We start from the raw sequence: 21,314 nt of genomic DNA, 5'->3' as shown, positions 1-21,314 counted from the left end.
AGAATATTCTGTGATGAATATACAGAATCGTAAATTGTTAGCATTTAAGAGTTGATTACATTAAACCAAGGTATATTTGAACTGAGTGACTGGAGAACAATGAGACTGTGTGACATGACCTCTTGTGTGCTATTTCTCCAGACCAAGAACTTGATTGAGATCCGACAGATTAACCAGAAGTTGAGCCACATGGAGGCATCTGCCGGGAGACTTGACCAACTGACCAGAGACCTGAAGGGAGCGGTAAGTGTAGAATGTTGTTGAAGGGAGCGGTCAGTGTAGAATGTTGTTGAAGGGAGCGGTAAGTGTAGAATGTTGTTGAAGGGAGCGGTAAGTGTAGAATGTTGTTGAAGGGAGCGGTCAGTGTAGAATGTTGTTGAAGGGAGTGGTAAGTGTAGAATGTTGTTGAAAGGAGCGGTAAGTGTAGAATGTTGTTGAAAGGGAGCGGTAAGTGTAGAATGTTGTTGAAGGGAGCGGTAAGTGTAGAATGTTGGTGAAGGGAGCGGTCAGTGTAGAATGTTGTTGAAGGGAGCGGTCAGTGTAGAATGTTGTTGAAGGGGGCGGTAAGTGTAGAATGTTGTTGAAGGGAGCGGTCAGTGTGTAATGTTGTTGAAGGGAGCGGTAAGTGTAGAATGTTGTTGAAGTTCACTAGTTGTGTTAGTTAGTGGTCCAAGTACACTAAGCTATTCAATGCAGAGCTGTCAACCCCTAAAGATGTTTTGGAGTGAGACTGAAAAAAATAAGCCGGGGTCATGTTGAGAGCGACGCCCTGGTGGGGGGTCTATTGGGGGCAAAGCCCCCTGCCCCCGAAAGTGAAGTTAAGTGATTTTCAGGAGCATTTGGAGCCTTCTGGTGGCATTATTTTGACACTAAAAGATGCATGCTAATAAATAATAATAGGCCCGAATCATTCGCATAAACATTGTTTTAGTACTTCGTTCATTCAGGCGCTCTTTCAATGTTCAACGAACGAAAATGCCTATTAATTTTGAAATTATTTTTGGCTACCAAATATGCTTGAGATTATTATTTGGAGGCATGAGAGCGTGACATTTGTCAATAAAGCGTGAGACTCATGCCAAATGCGTGAGAGTTGACAAGTATGTCAAGGTCATTTGTTGGTATGCTCACTTACACCAGCAGAGGTACAGGTAAGCTGCGTATCTGCGTAAATTACGCAAATATTTCTATTGCCTGCAAGTACACTTGAATTTTTGTAAATACTCAATAAATTTGATTTTACATGCGTACACACAAAAAATGTCAAATCTTAGCTTGTGTACCAGTGGATAAATAAAGTTGAGGTATATTGAGAGGTTCTATTTCAGCACATGAACTTGGCAACTTGCAGTCTTTCTTATCGTTTCTCATTTTACAGATCATTGTAAATAGCAAATGTGTAAACCAACATTAAATTGTGTTATATTAAAATTTACAAATAATGGCAAATTACCCAATTGAGTTTGAGTAAGGTGGGTACAGTTTGTTTGGTTACTCAAGAGAATATTAGGATACCCAACTGAGATGAACACAAGCGAGTACATAACTCAATGACCCAAAAAGTTATCTGTAGCTCTGCACCAGCGGTTAATTCAGCCCACACATAGACTGAGATGATATCGGTATATAAAACTGGGCACCAGACAATAGGACAGAATTCCTCATAAAGTATTACAATTATTTGATTCCTTTCCGACTGCCTCAGTGGTGTAGTGGTTAGAGCATCCGCCCGGAGAGCGGAAGGTTGCAGGTTCGATCTCCGACCGCGTCATAACAAAAGAAGTTAAAATATGGTACTTGTTGGTCCCTGCCTGGCGCTCAGCATTAATGGGTACATCAAGGACTGGTCGGCTCGGAGTCAGTATAATGTGTCTGAGTGGGGCATCCATGCTTCACTGCGGCATGGTATCTCAGTGGACTAGAACTATAAAACCAGCTTAAGTCTGGGCTAGTAAAAGCAGCCACACATACACACACACACGCATGCACGTCGTCATATGTGCCAAATATTCTCAAACACAACTTTAAATCCAATTTCGTCTCACCTCACCTGATTCCTTTCCATAAGTGGGTGATATGTGTGAATCTAAACTATTAACATTGCCAGGGAAGTTCAGTGTCTACATCAATATGTGTTTGATGACTTCAGCAGTATTCAAGTTACCTTATTTGTTCAATCTTTCACTTTAAACCTGTGGAGATTCAAGGTCAGAATATGTCCCCAGTAAACCTGCAGCCCAAGCTTGGAATAAGATCCTTCTTGTGTGCCCAGCTGGAACTCCGGGTAAGAGCTGGGTGCCGTTCCACTAACCAATCTTAGCCCCACGCCAATTGTAAACCCATAAAATACCAATCTTAGCGTGACGTTACGATTGGCATACCGTTCCACTAACCAATCTTAGCCAAGTCAATCGTAAAGTTAAGATCCAAAGTCTAAGTTTCTCATGACCAACTTAGGATCGCTAAAATCAATCGAAGAGAAACCAAAATGGTGGCTTTCATATTCTATGTGAAGAAGAAGAGCGAGCATTTCACCGTGAATGCCCCCTAAAACCCCCATGAAATGAATTTGTTTATTTCTGTGATGTCAACAAACACTGCACTGAAGCCTTACAAATGTGAGGCCAGGCTGTCCACTGTCGTCATGGGAACACAGCCGAGCAAGTCAGTGTAATACATTTGTACAACAATATTGTAACGTAATGGTTAAGAATAGGGACGGGTGATGAAGTGAACAATGTTCTGAAACAAAAAGATACAAATATGTTTGATTTCACTGCACATATTTGGTGGGGGATTCTAAAGGCAGGCCGCATGCTTTTCATGTTAATTCTGATCGACAAGGTTCAGCCACATATTATGCCTGATACCCAGCGTTCACAAGCTCTTGCCACTGAAACCAAGGTGCTCACTACCCTAATATTTTTCTCGAGGTGTTTTTCTCCACATTTTCACTTGATTCCAAAACTACTTCCATCGTCTGCTAGACTATGGAAAAGAGATATCTCGTGCTGCTCATTTCTTTATCTATCGCACGAAAGAGTCTCAATCTAAGCTTGGATTGGATCGTAAGATCGGGACCGGCTACGATCGGCGTAAGATCGGTTAGTGGAACGGGTGTAACTTTTAGATAAGACGATTGTAAAATTGGCGTAACTTGCTAAGATTGATCTTAGATAAGATCGGTTAGTGGAACGGCACCCTGGTCCCCAGTAGCCCATGCTTAGTGTAAGATCAGCAGCCACTAGGGGTGAAACGATACGCTCTTACCACAGTACGGTCGTATTGTGGTACAAGGCCTTCGGTTCAGTATATGATATGTAAACATGAGGCAGAAAATTGACAAGAACCAAACCTTACACTGTTTGATAACATGGAAAACACTAACCACAATCTTTAATATTTTATATGAACATAACTGTCACCGTTTCACCCCTAGCAGCCATTGGGTAGAAGGTGAGGTGAAATTGGGTTTAACGTCGTGCTTGAGAATATTTTGCACATATGATGATGTGCATGCGTGTGTATGTGTATGTGTGACTGCTTGTACTAGCCCAGACTGAAGCTGGTTTTATAGTGCTAGCCCACTGAGATACCATGCCGCAGTGAAGCATGAATTCCCCACTCAGACACATTATACTGATTCCGAGCTGACCAGTCCTTGTTGTATCCATTAATGCCGAGCGCCAGGCAGGGACCAACAACTACCATATTTTAACGTCTTTTGGTATGACCGGGTCGGGGATCGAACCCGCGCGACCTTCCGCTCTCTGGGCGGACACTCTAACCACTACTCCACGGAGGTGCACAGGCTCAGACTATACCAGGGATTGTATCTTATCATGACGTATTGGTGGATTCACTCACTCCTGAGTACGACCTGTTTGCAGGAGCTGGACCTGAGCAGCACAGAAGGGACGGTCAACTTGGAGGATCTGAAGAGGGAGATAACTCTCCTCGACAAAGACAGACGGCAGCTGGACACAACTCTCAGTGATCTGAAGTAGGATTTCATGGTCTTGTTTCACATGTATCATAATTGTAACAAAGTCAAATGTGATGGGTTTCTGTTATTCGACTATAACATTGCTCCACTATATATTTTGTCTGCATGTTGTCAATAAATACATGTTTGTCTTGCATAGGCTATATACCAAATGTGGTTTTAATCTGAAAGTTTGATTGTTGTCAGCCCAAAACCAAAACATTTGTTACTAGTCAACACTGAACCATATTTGGGTTGCTAGTTGTTTATAGTTGAAATTGACCCATGAAGATCTGGGTATAATAGGTCTTCAGCAACCCATGCTTGCCCCAAATGGCAACAAAAGGCGACTGTGCTTGTCGTAAGAGGCGACTAACGGGATCGAATGATCAGGCCCGCTGACTTGGTTGACACGTGTCATCGGTTCCCAATTGCGCAGATCGATGCTCATGCTGTTGATCACTGGATGATCTGGTCCATACTCGATTATTTACAGACCACCGCCATAAAGCTGGAATATTGCGGAGTGGGGTGTGAAACTAAATTCACTCACTCACTCACTCACTCACTCACTCACTCACTCACTCACTCACTCACTCACTCAATCACTCAATCACTCACTCACTCACTCACTCACTCACTCACTCACTCACTCAATCACTCACTCAATCACTACAGTTGAAATTAAGACCATGCAAATAAACGCTATGTGTGAAAGATGTAAAGTCAAGACCATGCAAATAAACGCTATGTGTGAAAGATGTAAAGTCGTGATGTTTGTTTCTGGTGTGCAGCTCAGAGATAAATCGCCTGACCCGAGAGCTGGAGACCCAGACTCAGCTTGATGGGATGAAGAAGGATAAGACTTCTAAAGAGGACCTCATCCGCCGACTGTGAGTTCTCTAGCTGACGCAGTATCCTGTAGGCTGCAATAGTCAATGGTGCAGTAATCAGTCAGCACACAAGTAATCAGTGTTGCAGTAATTGTCCTGAGTGGCTGCAGCAGTAATCAGTGTTGCAGTAATTGTCCTGAGAGGCTTCAGCAGTAATCAGTGTTGCAGTAATTGTCCTGATTGGCTGCAGCAGTAATCAATGTTGCAGTAATTGTCCTGAGTGGCTGCAGCAGTGATCAGTGTTGCAGTAATTGTCCCGAGTGGCTGCAGCAGTAATCAGTGTTGCAGTAATTGTCCTGAGACGCTGCAGCAGTAATCAGTGTTGCAGTAATTGTCCTGAGAGGCTGCCAAAGTAATCAGTGTTGCAGTAATTGTCCTGAGTAGCTTCAGCAGTAATCAGTGTTGCAGTTATTGTCCTGAGTGGCTGCAGCAGTAATCAGTGTTGCAGTAATTGTCCTTAGTGGCTGCAGCAGTAATCAGTGTTGCAGTAATTGTCCTGAGAGGCTTCAGCAGTAATCAGTGTTGCAGTAATTGTCCTGAGTGGCTGCAGCAGTAATCAGTGTTGCAGTAATTGTCCTGAGAGGCTGCCAAAGTAATCAATGTTGCAGTAATTGTCCTGAGTAGCTGCAGCAGTAATCAGTGTTGCAGTAATTGTCCTGAGTGGCTGCAGCAGTAATCAGTGTTGCAGTAATTGTCCTGAGAGGCTGCCAAAGTAATCATAGTTACAGTAGTTGTCCTGAGAGGCTGCCAAAGTAATCAGTGTTGCAGTAGTTGTCCTGAGAGGCTGCCAAAGTGATCCGTGTTGCAGTAATTGTCCTGAGAGGCTGCCAAAGTAATCAGTGTTGCAGTAATTGTCCTGAGAGGCTGCCAAAGTAATCAGTGTTGCAGTAGTTGTCCTGAGAGGCTGCCAAAGTGATCCGTGTTGCAGTAATTGTCCTGAGAGGCTGCAGCAGGCATCAATGTTGCAGTAGTTGTCCTGAGAGGCTGCCAAAGTGATCCGTGTTGCAGTAATTGTCCTGAGAGGCTGCAGCAGGCATCAATGTTGCAGTAGTAGTGGGTTGTTCACCCTGTTTGTGATCCATGGTAGGTCAGCAGTACACCTGTACTCATGGATATCATCAAGTAGCAATCATCCACCTGGACCAATGCGGGACATCCTGACACACAGACCAATCTCAATCATTTGATGCACACATTATTGGTGCAGTCTCTCTTGACTAAGCCATGAAGATCCGGGTTAGAATTGATCTTCAGTATCCCATGCTTGTCTGAAGAGGCGACTAACGGGATCTGTTGGTCAGACTCGATGACTTGGTTGACACATGTCATCGTATACCCATTTGCGTAGATCGATGCTGTTGCTGTTGATCACTGCATTGTCTGGTCCAGACTCGATTAATTACAGACTGCTGCCTGGAATATTGCTGAGGGCAGTGTAAAACAAAAAAAACAATCAAACCCCAACTGTCCTGACCAGGTACATTATTTGACAATGTTAATATCAAGATCATTTGACCACATAAATACCCAACTCAATTCTTACAGAAAATGTATTTAGATACATTGGTGTAGTTCTCAGCAAATCTACATCTATCTGTTGATTAGAAGTAAGTTTCACTAGAGCTACAGAACATTTGTACTCATTGTGAACTGATGTAAAGTCGCCCCATTTGTTGTCTCCAGGAAAGCAAAACACGAGGACGGCCTGACCTACCTCCTGGGACTCATGCCGACAACCAACATCCGGGGACAACTTGAGGACTTTATAGGGTCAGCACTACCGTACTCACCTCTTAGACTGAACATGTCTCTCCATGACAGTTTTAGAATGTGCCTTCTTTGCAAATAAATACTTTTCTGTGAAAAAAAATCCATCGTACTTTATACATCTGGCCCATTGCACATGCAAAGATATTGTCCACCATGGTGTTCTGTGTGTTAAACACTTGTAGGAATATACTATTGAAGCCAACCGGACATGCAAAGATATTGTCCACCATGGTGTTCTATGTCTTAAACAGTTGTAGGAATATACTATTGAAGAAAACCGCACATACAAAGATATTGTCCTCCGTGGTGTTCTATGTGTTAAACACTTGTAGGAATATACTATTGAAGCCAACCGGACATGCAAAGATATTGTCCACCATGGTGTTCTATGTCTTAAACAGTTGTAGGAATATACTATTGAAGAAAACCGCACATACAAAGATATTGTCCACCATGGTGTTCTATGCGTTAAACAGTTGTAGGAATATACTCTAGAAGTAAGCAGCACACATAGCATATTGTTTGGCTGCCATGTTCTGTTTATCTGCAGACAGCAGACGGAGCAAGTGAAGCAGTGTTCTGCTGAGCTCCAGAAGGCCAGGACTGACCTCTCCTCCAAGGAGGCCGAAAAGAACATGCTGGGGTAAGTATAGCTGCTTCAGTGCTACTGACAGTCGGAGCAACCTGGTTATTTCTAACTGATGGACAAACAAGTGACCGGATGTTTCTGTCTTGTCTCAATTCATTGACAAGGTTATTGCTGATAACTGTAATATCAGTGATGTGATGTAAGATGTGGCAATGTAATATAAATGATGGTGTTTGTAATCATGTAATTAGTAATGCCGAATGTTTAAGCATTGCTTACAATAAATACGTTGTTCTCTTCTTTGTAGAAATCAGATCAAGGATGCTGAAAAAAAGCTGACAGGTAAAATCAGAAATAAGACTCAAAAACTGTGTTGGTAGGTAGGTAGATAAGATTTTAGGGCGACTTTGGGCCTTAAAAGGCCTATATGCGCCCAACTCTTAACAAACTGTTATATTTTTGTTCAGTTAAATTACGTCATACTTACCCGTTTTAAGGATGAAGTCTAAAACAGCTCTTTGTATGCAACCATACATTAAATTATCACCAAGTATTGCGTTCTTTGTAAATTTATTTTGGGTTTTGTTAAACACAGTTTCTTTAAGAGCCTTAAGTGGGTTTTCATGAGCTGGACAGTCAATGAGGTAGTGCTGAACTGTTTCTGGGCAGTGTAAGTTATAACTTTCACACAGAGGAGATAGGTCCCTGGGTTGTTGTAGAGTGAAGCAGAGTTATGTCCCTTGGGCATGACTAATAGGGCTGGGACGATTCACCCAGACCTCGATTCGATTAGATTTTAGATATTGGACCCTTGATTCCATCATATTTGATTCGATTCTTCATACAAGTAAAAAGATCAGATTCATTTAACTCTCAGAGTCAGCTTTTCCACTGTCTATTTGGCGATGTCTACTAACAACAATCGTATTTTTAAAACTAGCCCCGGCGTCAACCAAACACGTTTCGTCTTAATTTCAGCGCTCAAAACTGCTCGAGTTGGAGTCAAGATTATGTTCTGGCTGTGTGGAAATAATTTAAATTGGTAGTCAAATATCGAATCGAAATAGTGATAATGGTTTCGAAAATCAAAAATAAGGTGTCAGATTCAATTTTCTATAAATCGAACTGAATCGTTGCAGCCCTAATGACAAACCCATTATCATTAGTTGATATTTGCTGCATGTTGACCACTGAATGTTGTTCTTTCCCCAGGACTTGAAGAGAGGATATTTGATGTGTGTGGCAGCCAGGACTTCGACGATGGACTCAGGTCCGTGCAGACCAAGATGGCTCAGACGCAGGAGTGAGTTTCTGGATAGTGATATCAGGGTGGCGTGAACATGTGAAACTTTATGGTGCTCATGGTGTCAATCACTGGATTGTCTGCCATCATAATGCTGGAATATTGTTGAGTGCTGTGTGAAACAATATGGGGTGAAAAGTAGTAATGTATTGTATTCATTGTTGTTGTTTTTTATCTGACCCAATGTTTTTAGAAATCAGTGCCTTGAATAGTTACCACTTATATTGTACTAGTGGTGTTCTTAGATTTTGATTTTAAATATGTTGATTTCCTTTTGTCATCATGATTCAGTGTCCCTCCTCCATAGAATATTTGGAATAGAGAGAATAATCATGAGATAACCGTTATTTCTCTGAATACAGGAAATTGCATTTTTTTCATTTGCAGTAAACGTGGTTCACTTCGCGGCGCAGAACATTTCTTCAAGAAGTATCAGGAAGATCTGGAGAAAGACAGTCCCTGTTGTCCCCTGTGTCACCGAGAGTTTTCCACTGATCAGGAGGTCCGGGAACTGATCCTAGAGGTGCGTACGTCTGAAGTGCAGGAGAGTTGCCACTGATCAGGAGGTCCAGGAACTGATCCTAGAGGTGCGTTCATCTCAAAGAGTAGGAGAGTTGCCACTGATCAGGAGGTCCGGGAACTGATCCTATTGGTGCGTACATCTCAAAGAGTAGGAGAGTTGCCACTGATCAGGAGGTCCGGGGACTGATCCTAGAGGTGCATTCATCTCAAAGAGTAGGAGAGTTGCCACTGATCAGGAGGTCCAGGAACTGATCCTAGAGGTGCGATTCATCTCAAAGAGTAGGAGAGTTGCCACTGATCAGGAGGTCCAGGAACTGATCCTAGAGGTGCGTTCATCTCAAAGAGTAGGAGAGTTGCCACTGATCAGGAGGTCAGGAACTGATCCTAGGAGTGCATTTCATCTCAAAGAGTAGGAGAGTTGCCACTGATCAGGAGGTCCGGGGAACTGATCCTAGAGGTGCATTCATCTCAAAGAGTAGGAGAGTTGCCACTGATCAGGAGGTCCAGGAACTGATCCTAGAGTGCGTTCATCTCCAAAGAGTAGGAGAGTGCCACTGATCAGGAGGTCCAGGAACTGATCCTAGAGGTGCGTTCATCTCAAAGAGTAGGAGAGTTGCCACTGATCAGGAGGTCCAGGAACTGATCCTAGAGGTGCGTTCATCTCAAAGAGTAGGAGAGTTGCCACTGATCAGGAGGTCCAGGAACTGATCCTAGAGGTGCGTGATTCATCTCAAAGAGTAGGAGAGTTGCCACTGATCAGGAGGTCCAGGAACTGATCCTAGAGGTGCGTTCATCTCAAAGAGTAGGAGAGTTGCCACTGATCAGGAGGTCCAGGAACTGATCCCAGAGGTGCGTTCATCTCAAAGAGTAGCGGGGTGGTGGGGTAGCCTAGTGGTTAAAGCGTTGGCTCGTCACGCCGAAGGCCCGGGTTCGATTCCCTACATGGGCACAATGTGTTAAGCCCATTTCTGGTGTCCCCCGCCGTGATATTGCTGGAATATTGCTAAAAGCGGCGTAAAACTAAACTCAGTCAGTCAAAGAGTAGGAGAGTTGCCACTGATCAGGAGGTCCGGGGACTGATCCTAGAGGTGCGTTCATCTCAAAGAGTAGGAGAGTTGCCACTGATCAGGAGGTCCAGGAACTGATCCTAGAGGTGCGTTCATCTCAAAGAGTAGGAGAGTTGCCACTGATCAGGAGGTCCAGGAACTGATCCTAGAGGTGCGTTCATCTCAAAGAGTAGGAGAGTTGCCACTGATCAGGAGGTCCGGGAACTGATCCTAGAGGTGCGTTCATCTCAAAGAGTAGGAGAGTTGCCACTGATCAGGAGGTCCAGGAACTGATCCCAGAGGTGCGTTCATCTCAAAGAGTAGCGGGGTGGTGGGGTAGCCTAGTGGTTAAAGCGTTGGCTCGTCACGCCGAAGGCCCGGGTTCGATTCCCTACATGGGCACAATGTGTTAAGCCCATTTCTGGTGTCCCCCGCCGTGATATTGCTGGAATATTGCTAAAAGCGGCGTAAAACTAAACTCAGTCAGTCAAAGAGTAGCAGAGTTGCCACTGATCAGGAGGTCCGGGAACTGATCCTAGAGGTGCGTTCATCTCAAAGAGTAGGAGAGTTGCCACTGATCGGGAGGTCCGGGAACTGATCCTAGAGATGGATTCATCGCCATAGAGTAGGAGAGTTGCCACTGATCAGGAGGTCGAGAACTGATCCTAGAGGTCGTTCATCTCAAGTAGGAGAGTTGCCACTGATCGGGAGGTCCGGGAACTGATCCTAGAGATGCGTTCATCGCAAAGAGTAGGAGAGTTGCCACTGATCAGGAGGTCCGGGAACTGATCCTAGAGGTGCGTTCATCTCAAAGAGTAGGAGAGTTGCCACTGATCAGGAGGTCCAGGAACTGATCCTAGAGGTGCGTACATCTCAACTGTATTAGAGTTGCCACTGATCAGGAGGTCCGGGAACTGAAATTTAAACTTTCAACTTAGAAATGTTGTACTTATGATCCCTGTTTCCCCTTGCAGCTCCAAGACAAGCTCCGGCTTGTGCCAACCCACCTGAGGAAGGCAGAGAAAGACCTGGATGACTTCCAGCACAAGTACGACAACATGACGCAACTCAAGCCTCTCAGGGAAAACGTTAGTAGTGTTCTTGTTGCTATTTTGGTTTACCTTACAGCTTGAAGTATATTTAAGTTAACTGAATCTTGATTGATTCTGCACATAAGCCATTATTACAAAAAATATTGATCCATACAGAATATTTGGTAGGTACAGTGCAGTGTTGAACTATATTTACTCTGTTTATAGTCCAGAGGTCACAGGTCTGAGGCACTGCAATTAACTGTGCAGAGTTATTTCCCTTGTCTCTGACCTGCATCACTTCATGCTTTTCTCCCACCCTGTGATATAACTATAATACTGTTCAAACCAGCATAGAACCCAACTCACTCACTCACTCACTCACTCTCACACCCTTATATGATTTGGTAACAAGCTTAAACACTTTAAGTGCATTTTGTTTGATTGTTATTTTATGAGAAGAAGAAACAAACAAAATCAATGATGCAATATAATTGTTGATAGTATTACTGGAAGTCTTACTATCCTAGGAAAGAAGCTGTGGCTGATTGTGTTATCTCCCCTTGACGTGTTCTCGGTTCTCTCTCAGTTACCCTTTAGTTTCTTCTTTGATTGGTATTTAGAAGTTGGTGTGTTGAACAATAGGAGATTCTTTTTCAGAGAGATCGTCCTTGGGGTACATATTATGCATTTTCCGGCTGAAAAATGTCCTGTGACAGTTGTATCAATGTTTTTTTAATAAAAAGATTGTACAATAAATAAACTCTTTTATTTATTATACGGACCCTACCTCACGGAGTTACCTCCCTTAGAGCATGCGCACCAACTGGGTAGGCTCCTAGACCCGTATCATCATTCCTTCTGCTGTCACGGCCGTGAACAGACGTGTTTGAATAACCCATTCATGAGCGTGCGGTGGCTGATAATAGATACTATGTCTGAGACACCACCTGTATGTTTGGTCTTTATTTGTCTAAAACAAGAACAGTAAAAGCTTTACAGTTGGTTGTTTCATAATTGTGACTTTGTATTAATTCTATCTGCGAACTTTCCGTGGTTTACGCAAGTATTGCTCTGCCATGGCGGAAGTTTAGCGTGCCGCGATGGTATAAGTAATATTGCGTTTTAAAACCAACTATTACTTTCCGTGGTAACCTTCACGTAGTTTTCAATGTTTTCTCACGTGTTTATATGCTGCTGGCCACCGTTAACTAACATGTTTGCGTGTTTGTTTCAGGCCTTTTCATGCTGTTCGGTCTGTGGGGGGAGTATCCCCCGGGCCGACAGTCATACAAACTGCGTGGCCTGTCTGGAGAAGACAGGCCATGAGGCTGACTCCTGCACTATTTGTCTGGCCTTTTCCCCGGGCCCAGAAGAAGGCGGGCTGCCGACACCTTGTTCTATCGCGAAATCGTGCGGCGGGGAGGGACCTGGCGCAGGTTCCCCGTCTAAGTCCAAGCGTGTGTCAAAAAGGAAAAAATCCCGTGGCCCTTCCCCTCTCCTGCCACTTCGGTGGTTTTGACATGTCACTGATGGAGTCTATGTTTCAGCAGCAGATGGACTCAATGAAGTCGCCCTTCCATTGTGAGTCGGTTGGAGGTCTCCGGCGGGAGTTCCTCACCACTCGGACAGGGGCGGAGAGAGTCGGGGTGGGATCGCCCGGGCTAGGCTCGATCCCTCAGCCTTGGCGTCTGTAGATCCGTTGCCTCTGGCCGGATCCGGGCGCCCTCGGCTGCTCGAGAGGGAGGTGCTCCCAGTCCCCTCTCGGAGCTTCGTAGCGAAGCCGTTGAGTATTCCTGGTATTCCGGTCCTTGCACACACCCGCCCCATGAGAGCGGAGGCACCAGTTCTGCCTGGCCTGCCTCCAGCGTCTCGGACGGGGTCCACGCCACGCCCGGCTGGCGCTGGCGATGGAGCAGTCTGTCTGTTCTTCCCTTCCTGTGGTTCCTAAGCTAGGCAGTCCACGGGTGGGGTTAGGGTCCTCTTACGGAGGAGATCCAGCCTCTGACTTCGGGGCTCGGACGCCGAGGCCATGGAGCTTAGGGGAGGTCGAGGAGCATATGGCGGCTTCCGTTTTGCTGACCTTGCGGGAGGTCGGCAGAGAATTGCCGAGGGCCTACCCCAGGCAGCGGTGCCTGCTGGTTGCGTGGACTTCGACTGAGTTCCGCTTGCCTGGCGTTTGCCCCTAGGCAGCCCTCACAGAGCGCAGCTCCGCATTCTGCCTTCGTTGGTCTTGGGCGTGGTCGATCCCCTCTTGTCTGGTGCCGAGTCAGGTTTGACTTACCTGAACTTCGTCTTGGCTACCAGCTTGGGAGGATTCCTGTTACGTTGTACCAATTGTTGGCGAATGTGTTTTTCACTTCCGTCGCCCTGGGAGGGCTCGGCTTCCTCGGAGCAGCTCCAGCTGCTCGGCAAAGGCGCCTTACTCCACCTTTGCCCTGGCGGGCGGAACGCTGGCGTACCCGGACCTCACGAGGAGGTCTACGGAGCGATGCAGCGGGTGAGCGGTGGTGGTCCATGAGGCCTACCTCTCCTCGATACAGAGGTCGGCCCTGAGGCGGAGGGGCATGCTGGCGGCGTGTGCGCCGCATGTCGTGCTACTCCGTCAGCTTTCGAGGAAGTGTAGGCTCACCTGCAGCGGCAACTGCTGCGGTCTGCTGCGTCGGCGGTGATGATCGCGCCCAGTCATGGGGATCGCCCGGCTGTGGCTGTCGGCGTCTAGGTACTCGGCAGCAACACAGCAGACCTTGCTGGCTCTCCCTTTCCGTCTGGGGGCGACCCTCTTTCCGGGGCCCAGCAGGTCATCACGGGAGGCTGCGCTGCAGCTACCTCCTTCAAGGATTCTAAGGCCTTGTTGGAGCACCAGCGGTGTCTCAGCCCAGCGGCTCCGTGCCACCTTCCTCCGCCGGGGTGCAGCCTACACCGAGTCTGCCCGTCTGGCTTTGGCGGCACGGTAGGGGTAGGCGGAGGAGCATAGGTCGCCAAGGGTAGGGGCAAGGAGCAGTCCTCGACTAGCTCCCAGCCCAGCCCGGTAGCGGGGAGGTCTGCCCGACCTCCCGTTAACCCATCAGGCTGCCGCTCAAGCCGTGTGTCACGCCCAGTCAGCTCCGCTACCGGGTCCACACCGCGCAGCTCCTACCCCCATATCCCAGTGGGAGGCGCCTCTCTCTATTCCTGCGGAATGGGAGAAGGCTACCAACAACAGCAGGTGCTGGCCACGGTCAGCATAGGCCATCTCCCACTGTGGAAGAGGTTCGCCCGACTTCACCGGCATCACGTCGCACTCCGGTGCCGTCATGTCAAGCCAGAGGCGGACATATTAGCGGCGACAGTTCAGGCTCTGCTGGACAAGTCCGCTTGTCGGCGCATTCCACGAGGAGAGGAACAGGCGGGATTTTATTTCCACGTACTTCCTGCGTCCCGAAGAAAGACGGCGGGGTTCCGTCCGATTCTCAACCTCAAGGGGTTGAATGCGCATGCTCGAAGTACCATCCTTCAAGATGGCGACACTGCGCTTTCGGTGATCTCATCTGTTCAGCCCGCCCGATTGGCTCCGTCAATCGACCTAAAGGATCGCGTATCTGCATGTACCCATACATCCCTCGTTCAAGCAGTACCTTCGGTTCTCTTACGACGGGATGTATTATAGTCAGGGTGCTCCCCGCCGGCATATCGACTGCCCCAAAGGGTGTTCACCAAGCTCATGTTAGTCCCAGCTACCTAGCTCGCTTCGCAAGGAAGGCGTTGTTACCCTTACCTAGGCGACTGGTTGCTCGGAGCACTAACACAGCCAGCGAAGTCAAGATGCTACTCACACAGTGATAGACATTCTAACTTCGACTGGGGTGGATCATCAACCTCAAGAAATCCGACCTGGTACCCACCCAGGACTTGGTTTTCTTGGGCCGCGATTCAAGCGAACAAGGATCTCGTTTCCTTGTCGCCCGACCGGTCACCAGAGTTAGGAGATGGTCTCTTCATTCCTCTCCCAGCCCCAGGCACCAGCGCGGACTTGGCTCCGTCTACTGGGCCATATGGGCGGCGATCTCTGTAGTGTGGTGGCGGTTGAGGATCGTCCCATACAGCAAAGCTTTGGCTCGGCTGTGGACTCCCACGGAGGATCTGGGCGCAGTCTCACAGTCCCGAGTGGTTGACACCTCACCTTCAGTGGTGGACAAATGTCGGGAATCTCACCAGGGGTTCCCCTTGGAAATCCGGCGCCAGCTCTCACAGTTCAGACAGATCGTCCCTCACGGGCTGAAGCGTTCTGGGCAGTCTGTCGGCTTCCGGACTCTGGTCGAAGCGAAGCCTCACCTTCACATCAGCGTGTTGGAACTGAGAGCTGTGCGGTTGGTATTGGCGCTTCCAGATAGCATGTCCGTGGCCAGGTAGTCCGTCTTCAGTTAGACAACCAGGCGGCCATGTCGTACATCCTGAAGCAGGGAGGCACGGTGTCTGGCGGCTCCTCCGAGGCGTGGGACTTTCTCCTCTGGAGCGACCAATGCGATTGTCAGGTACTCCCTGTTTATCTCCGGGGCTGGAGAGCGATGCGAGCAGATCGGCTCTCTCGCGGATCCTGGCCCCGCGACGCAGTGGATGCTTTCGACAGGCAGATATTCACAGTAATCTCCCAGTTGTGCGGGTCGTTCGAGGTGGATCTGTTTGCGTCCGGGGGGCGCATCGAGATTTCCGATGTTCTGCTCGGATACCCGGACCCAGAGGCGTTGGCTGCCGCGCCTTCCTGCTGGATTGGACGGGCAAAGTGCTCTGGGGCGTTCCGCCGTTACCACTCATTCCCCGTGTCCTTTCACAGCTGTCCACCCAGCCAGCTCGGCTACTTGTGCTACTGGCACCGCTTTGGCCGTCCACAGAGCTGGTTTCCAGTAATTCTCAGGTTTCTGGCTCAGCCTCCTGTTCTATTACCTTTGCGGACGGACATTCTCACTCAGAGCGGCCCCCACCCAAATCCGCAGATTCAGTGGGTGGCTTGGCCTCTGTCAGGTCTAACCTCGAGGCAGCGGAATTCCTGCAGCAGTTGCAGACACAATTCTGGCCGGTGGAGGGATTCGACAAGCGTTCAGATGCGAGGATAGGTGGTCCGCTATGCTGGCTGGTGTTCAGATAAAGGGGATTGCAGATCCCTTTTCTGCGGATTTAGTCAGTATTGGAGTTTTGCAAGCTCGTTTGGAAGAAGGCCTGGCGGCCGACCATTAAGCGGCTACTCCACCGCTATTTCCACTTTTCACACCCCTGTCGATGGTGCTCTTCTGGGGCAGCACCCTCTCGTACAGCGCTTTCTCGCTGGGCGGAGCGGATTCGACCTGCTCTCAGGCGAACCAGTCCACCTTGGGATTTGTCGATCGTGCTTTCGATTGGCTGTCGGTCCCACTTTCTCACACCTATCGGCTATTTCCATTCAGTTGTTGACCTGGAAAGCTGTTTTCTGGTGGCGGTAACATCTGGTCGTAGAGTCGGGCGATTAACATGCTATGTCGTCCGACCGGCTGACTGTGTTTCACCGCGGATCGTGTCAGCATTCGCCTCCCAGATACTTACCGACCCGAAGGTCGATCAGCTTTCCATGTGACAGCTCCTATCGAGAACTTCCTACTCTTACCCAGCCTTCCACATGGGGACCACTCCTCTGAGCACTCACCCGTTGGATGTCCGGTAAAGGCGCTCAAAGTCTATCTCTCAAAGCGAGCGCAGGGGATCCGTGCGGGTACCCAGCTGTTCTGTTGTTACGGATGGCGGGAAGGCTGGTCGCCAGCGAGCAAGCAGACTTTGTCAAGCTGGCTAGTATCGATAATATTTGTGCCGCTTATCAGGCTAAGGGGCAAGCCTCCCCTGAGGGTTGAAGGCTCACTTTCGGTCAGGGCAGTAGCAGCATCAAAGCTTTTGCATCGGCACTCCCCATTGAAGAGATCTGCTCTGCGGCTATTTGGAGCCGGCCAAACGTTTATCACGCCATTATCAGCTCGTCGCATTCCGTAATCGTTGCAAACTTTTTTGCCGTACTGTTCTCTCCAGTGGACAGTGTCCTGCCACCCTGACCGAAAGTGAGTCTTGGTTTATTGGTTTGTTTTGGCTACTGTACAATAAGATTCCATTATTGACATGTCTGCTAATGTGCGAGCTCACTCAGAGAACCTGTACCCCCGCTTCGATTCTCTCACGGAGTTACTGTATCGTTAGTGAGTGGTATTTTTGTTTTCCCCTACGGTGCTCTCATGAAAGAAGCCACTTAGTGGGTCGGATTTCATTGACATTAAGCACTCGTTGCAATGTCTCATTATGCTAGAGGTCGTCTTTGAGCACAAATCCTCCTGTCAGTTCCCCTCCCATAATGCCTCGCGGAAGCGAAACTGGGTCAGTGACAGGTGAGTGTTATGGCGTCTGTTCAATTTTTTCCATGATACGATGGCTATATTTTGAGTGTGCTTGGACAGAATTCCCTCCTCCCTGGCCTCCGGTCTTTGGGAGTCTGTGTTTATGCATAATATGTACCCCAAGGACAATCTCTCTGAAAAGAATTAACCAAACCTGCAGAGGTTTTCAATTCTTTGAAGAGAGTAGATCCTTGGGGTAGGGCCTCCACCTCCCCGCAATTCTGTTCACTGATAAGAATTCAGCAGAAGGAATGATGATACGGGTCTAGGAGCCTACCCAGTTGGTGCGCATGCGCTAAGGGAGGTAACTCCGTGAGGTAGGGTCCGTATAATAAATAAAAGAGTTTATTTATTGTACAATCTTTTTATTCAAAAAACATTGATACAACTGTCACAGGACATTTTTCAGCCGGAAAATGCATAATATGTACCCCAAGGACGACTCTCTTCAAAGAATTGAAAACCTCTGCAGGTTTGGTTAAGTTCTATGGATATACAACTTCTATATTACAGTACAACCAGAAAGAATTGAGAATTGTAAATTTATATATTTTTTAACTCATTGCTCATGTATTAAATGTGAATATTAGCAGATCATAACTCCTGATTCAAAGACAGGTGAACAGTTAGTATTTTGTCAAGTCACTATTGGCAGCAATGCAGGCTTCAATGCGGCGGGGCATACTACTGATCAAAGAAGTGAGAAAGTCGTGGTCCATGCTGTCCCAATATCGGACCACCTCTTCTTTCATTTCAGAAATATTTGTCAGATTTTTCTTATTGACACTTTCCTTCATGAGTCCCCAAACATTTTCTATTGGATTTAGGTCAGGACTATAGCTTGGCCAATCTAATAATGTCATATTTTGAGTCCGAAACCAGGCCTGTGAATGCTTTGAACGATGTTTTGGGTCGTTGTCCTGCTGGAAAATCAAAAAATGTCCATAGAACATGTGAGCAGATGGAAGTAAATTTCCCTCGAGAATATCTGTGTACCGCTCACAGTTCATATTCCTTTCAAATACACAGAGGGGCGTTGCCCCTAACACAGATATGCCCCTCCACACTTTAAATTTCGGACTGTACTTTGGGAGCTGATACAAAGGTTTTTCAGTTTGTTTGGTCCAGAATTTCAGTATATTAGGAAACAGCCACACAGAGCTTTCATCTGAGAAAATCACATTGTCCCAGTTAAAATTCTATGCTGTAAGCACCAGTTCAACCTTCGCTCCTTTTGTTCAGGTTTCATGATCGGTGATGGAATTCCTCGACTTTTCTGTCAACCCATTGCATGCAGCTCAGTTCTAATTGTCTCCTTACAGACAGCCACAGTTCCTCTATCAATCATGTCCAGCCATAAGTTTTCTAAACTTCTTCGTTTGTTTTTAGAAACAGGAATACCAAGCCGCCTCCTGTCACCGACAGTCAATTTTCTGGGCCTACCTGCACCTCCCTGTGCTCAATGCCATATCCATTTGCAATATTTTTCAAAACACGATAAACAGTGGACAAAGGGATGCCTGTTCTACTTGAAATCACTTTAGCTGATCTGATGTCCTTGTTATAATACTCTAAAATCAACTTCCTCTTCTCTAAATCATCCATACTGAGGATCACTGAAAATGTTGTCTGCTAGCAAGTAAACAAAGGGGGATAACTCTTCACAAACTAATGAAAAATGATTGACAGAGTTGTCTCTCTTGAATGAAACCAAGCACTTGATAGCTGGTCAAGGTTGTTTATACTAGAAATCCTATTAAACATATTCCTAAACTTGTCAATAGTTTCTGGTCATACTATATTAATATGAGTGATGTTTCAGTGTATCAAGCAAGTGTTTGTTTTGCTTGATAACGGTTTTAGAAGCTACACCAAAACATCGCTCATATTAATTACAAAGAAGTTGGATAATTCCATAGAACTCTCTACATTGTTCATCTTTTAGTTTAGAAAACATTGGGGTGGTGGGGTCACTTAATGTTTAATGTTTCCGCTCATCTCGCTGAAGACCCGGCTTCGATTCCCCACATGGGCACAATGTGTGAAGCTCATTTCTGGTGTCCACCGCCGTGATATTGCTGGAATGTTGCTAAAAGTGGCGTAAAACCATACTCACACACTCAAGCTCACATGCTGTGATGTCACTGAAATACTGTTCAAAGCAGAGGTGAATTAAACTCACTCACTCACTCACTCACTCACTCACTCACTGCATCCATGATGTGGCTTGATACTTTGCCTCTGTTTAATATCAGCTTGTGTTTGTGTTTTCATCTGACAGTGTCTAGTGTCTGAGTATCATATTGTTGCTGTGTAGATCGTGACCCTGAGGGACACAGAGATTCCACAACTGAAGAACAAACAGCGGCGCCTGAACGAGGAGATCCAGAAACTCCGGGACCTGGTGCAGAACGTGAGTCAGCAGCCCAGCAACAGAAATCAGGGGGACACGACTCTTGGCTGCAGACTTACTGTGTTAAGATGGGGTAGCCAAGTTGTTATGGCATTTGCTCATCGCGCTGAGAACCCATGTTGGATTCTCTATATGGGCACAATGTGTGAAGCCCATTTCTGGTGTTACCCCCTGTGATGTTGCTGGAATATTGCTAAAGGCTGTGTAAAACCAAACTCACGTACTTACTTGCTGTGTTAAACTGGTTTAAGTCAGTTAATGGAAAATTTCAACTGTTGGCACCATTCTTGTCATATCTGTGATGACTGCTTTCCTGACAATATTTTTTGACAAATAACCCTATCTGAGATTCATTTTCATGGTTTGGTTAGACACACTCTTATGGTGTACCGCCTCCGTGGTGTAGTGGTTAGAGCGTCCGCCCGGAGAGCGGAAGGTCGCGGGTTCAATCCCCGACTGCGTCATACCAAAAGACATTAAAATATGGTACTTGTTGGTCCCTGCCTGGCGTTCGACATTAATGGGTACAACGAGGACTGGTCAGCTTGGAGTCAATATAATGTGTCTGAGTGGGGTATTCATGCTTCACTGCGGCATGATATCTCAGTAGGCTAGCACTATAAAACCAGCTTAAGTCTGGGCTAGTACAAGCAGCTGCACATACACATACACACGCATGCACGTCGTCATGTGAGCGAAATATTCTCAAGCACAACGTTAAACCCAATTTCACCTCACCTCACCTCTTATGGTGTGAGTAATTTTTTTTGAAGTCTGCACAAAATGAGGCAGTTCATGTTATTCATGTGTCTGTTATTCCTGGTTTAAATTCCTGTGTGGCTGTCTGACTTCTGGTGTGTTTGTTCCGAATTGTTGACAGAAAGAGGATGAGCTGCAGGCCAAGGAGACGGACGAGGTGACCGGGAAGGGCATGCAGCCCGACATTGTAATGATGGATCGCTACTATGGCGAGATCAGAGAACTGGACAAGAAGATTGCCACACAAAGCTCCATGTTGTCTGGAGGAGGTAAGGAGGGTTTTATGGGGTAGTGGAGGCACAGGTAGTGGAAGCACAGGTAGTGGAGGCACGGGTAGTGGAGGCACGGGGACTGGGTAGTGGAAGGACGGATAGTGGAGATAGTGGAGGCACGGGTAGTGGAAGCATGGGTAGTGGAGGTACTGGGTAGTGGAGGCATGGGTAGTGGATAGTGGATTCACGGGTAGTGGAGGCGTGGGTAGTGGAGGCGCTGGTAGTGGAGACATGGGTAGTGGAGGCATTGGTACTGGGTAGTGGAGGCGTGGGTAGTGGATTCACGGGTAGTAGAGGTGTGAGTAGTGGAGGCGCTGGTAGTGGAGGCATGGGTAGTGGAGG

The 21,314-nt window shown here is 47.1% G+C and overlaps 1 protein-coding gene across 3 annotated transcripts in view; it reads left to right on the top strand.

The window, feature by feature from the left end:
• The window catches only part of LOC124266222 (DNA repair protein RAD50-like), a 132,378-nt gene that overhangs the window by 83,322 nt on the left and 27,742 nt on the right, over positions 1-21,314 (top strand). For 2 of the 3 annotated variants that reach the window (XM_046701032.1, XM_046701034.1), the window contains exons 17-27: positions 142-243; positions 3,891-4,003; positions 4,780-4,878; positions 6,562-6,648; positions 7,199-7,291; positions 7,545-7,579; positions 8,450-8,540; positions 8,928-9,063; positions 11,083-11,196; positions 19,846-19,941; positions 20,822-20,969. In XM_046701032.1, coding sequence (XP_046556988.1) covers positions 142-243; positions 3,891-4,003; positions 4,780-4,878; positions 6,562-6,648; positions 7,199-7,291; positions 7,545-7,579; positions 8,450-8,540; positions 8,928-9,063; positions 11,083-11,196; positions 19,846-19,941; positions 20,822-20,969 — 1,114 coding nt within the window. The remainder of the gene's footprint in view (positions 1-141; positions 244-3,890; positions 4,004-4,779; positions 4,879-6,561; positions 6,649-7,198; positions 7,292-7,544; positions 7,580-8,449; positions 8,541-8,927; positions 9,064-11,082; positions 11,197-19,845; positions 19,942-20,821; positions 20,970-21,314) is intronic. The other variant, XM_046701033.1, reaches the window with a different exon arrangement.

Source organism: Haliotis rubra, unplaced genomic scaffold (assembly GCF_003918875.1).
Source record: "Haliotis rubra isolate DU_JTF1 unplaced genomic scaffold, ASM391887v1 Scf124, whole genome shotgun sequence".
Classification (NCBI taxonomy): domain Eukaryota; kingdom Metazoa; phylum Mollusca; class Gastropoda; order Lepetellida; family Haliotidae; genus Haliotis; species Haliotis rubra.
The sequence above is the reverse complement of the archived record's forward strand: the minus strand, read 5'-3'. Positions and strand labels throughout refer to the sequence as shown.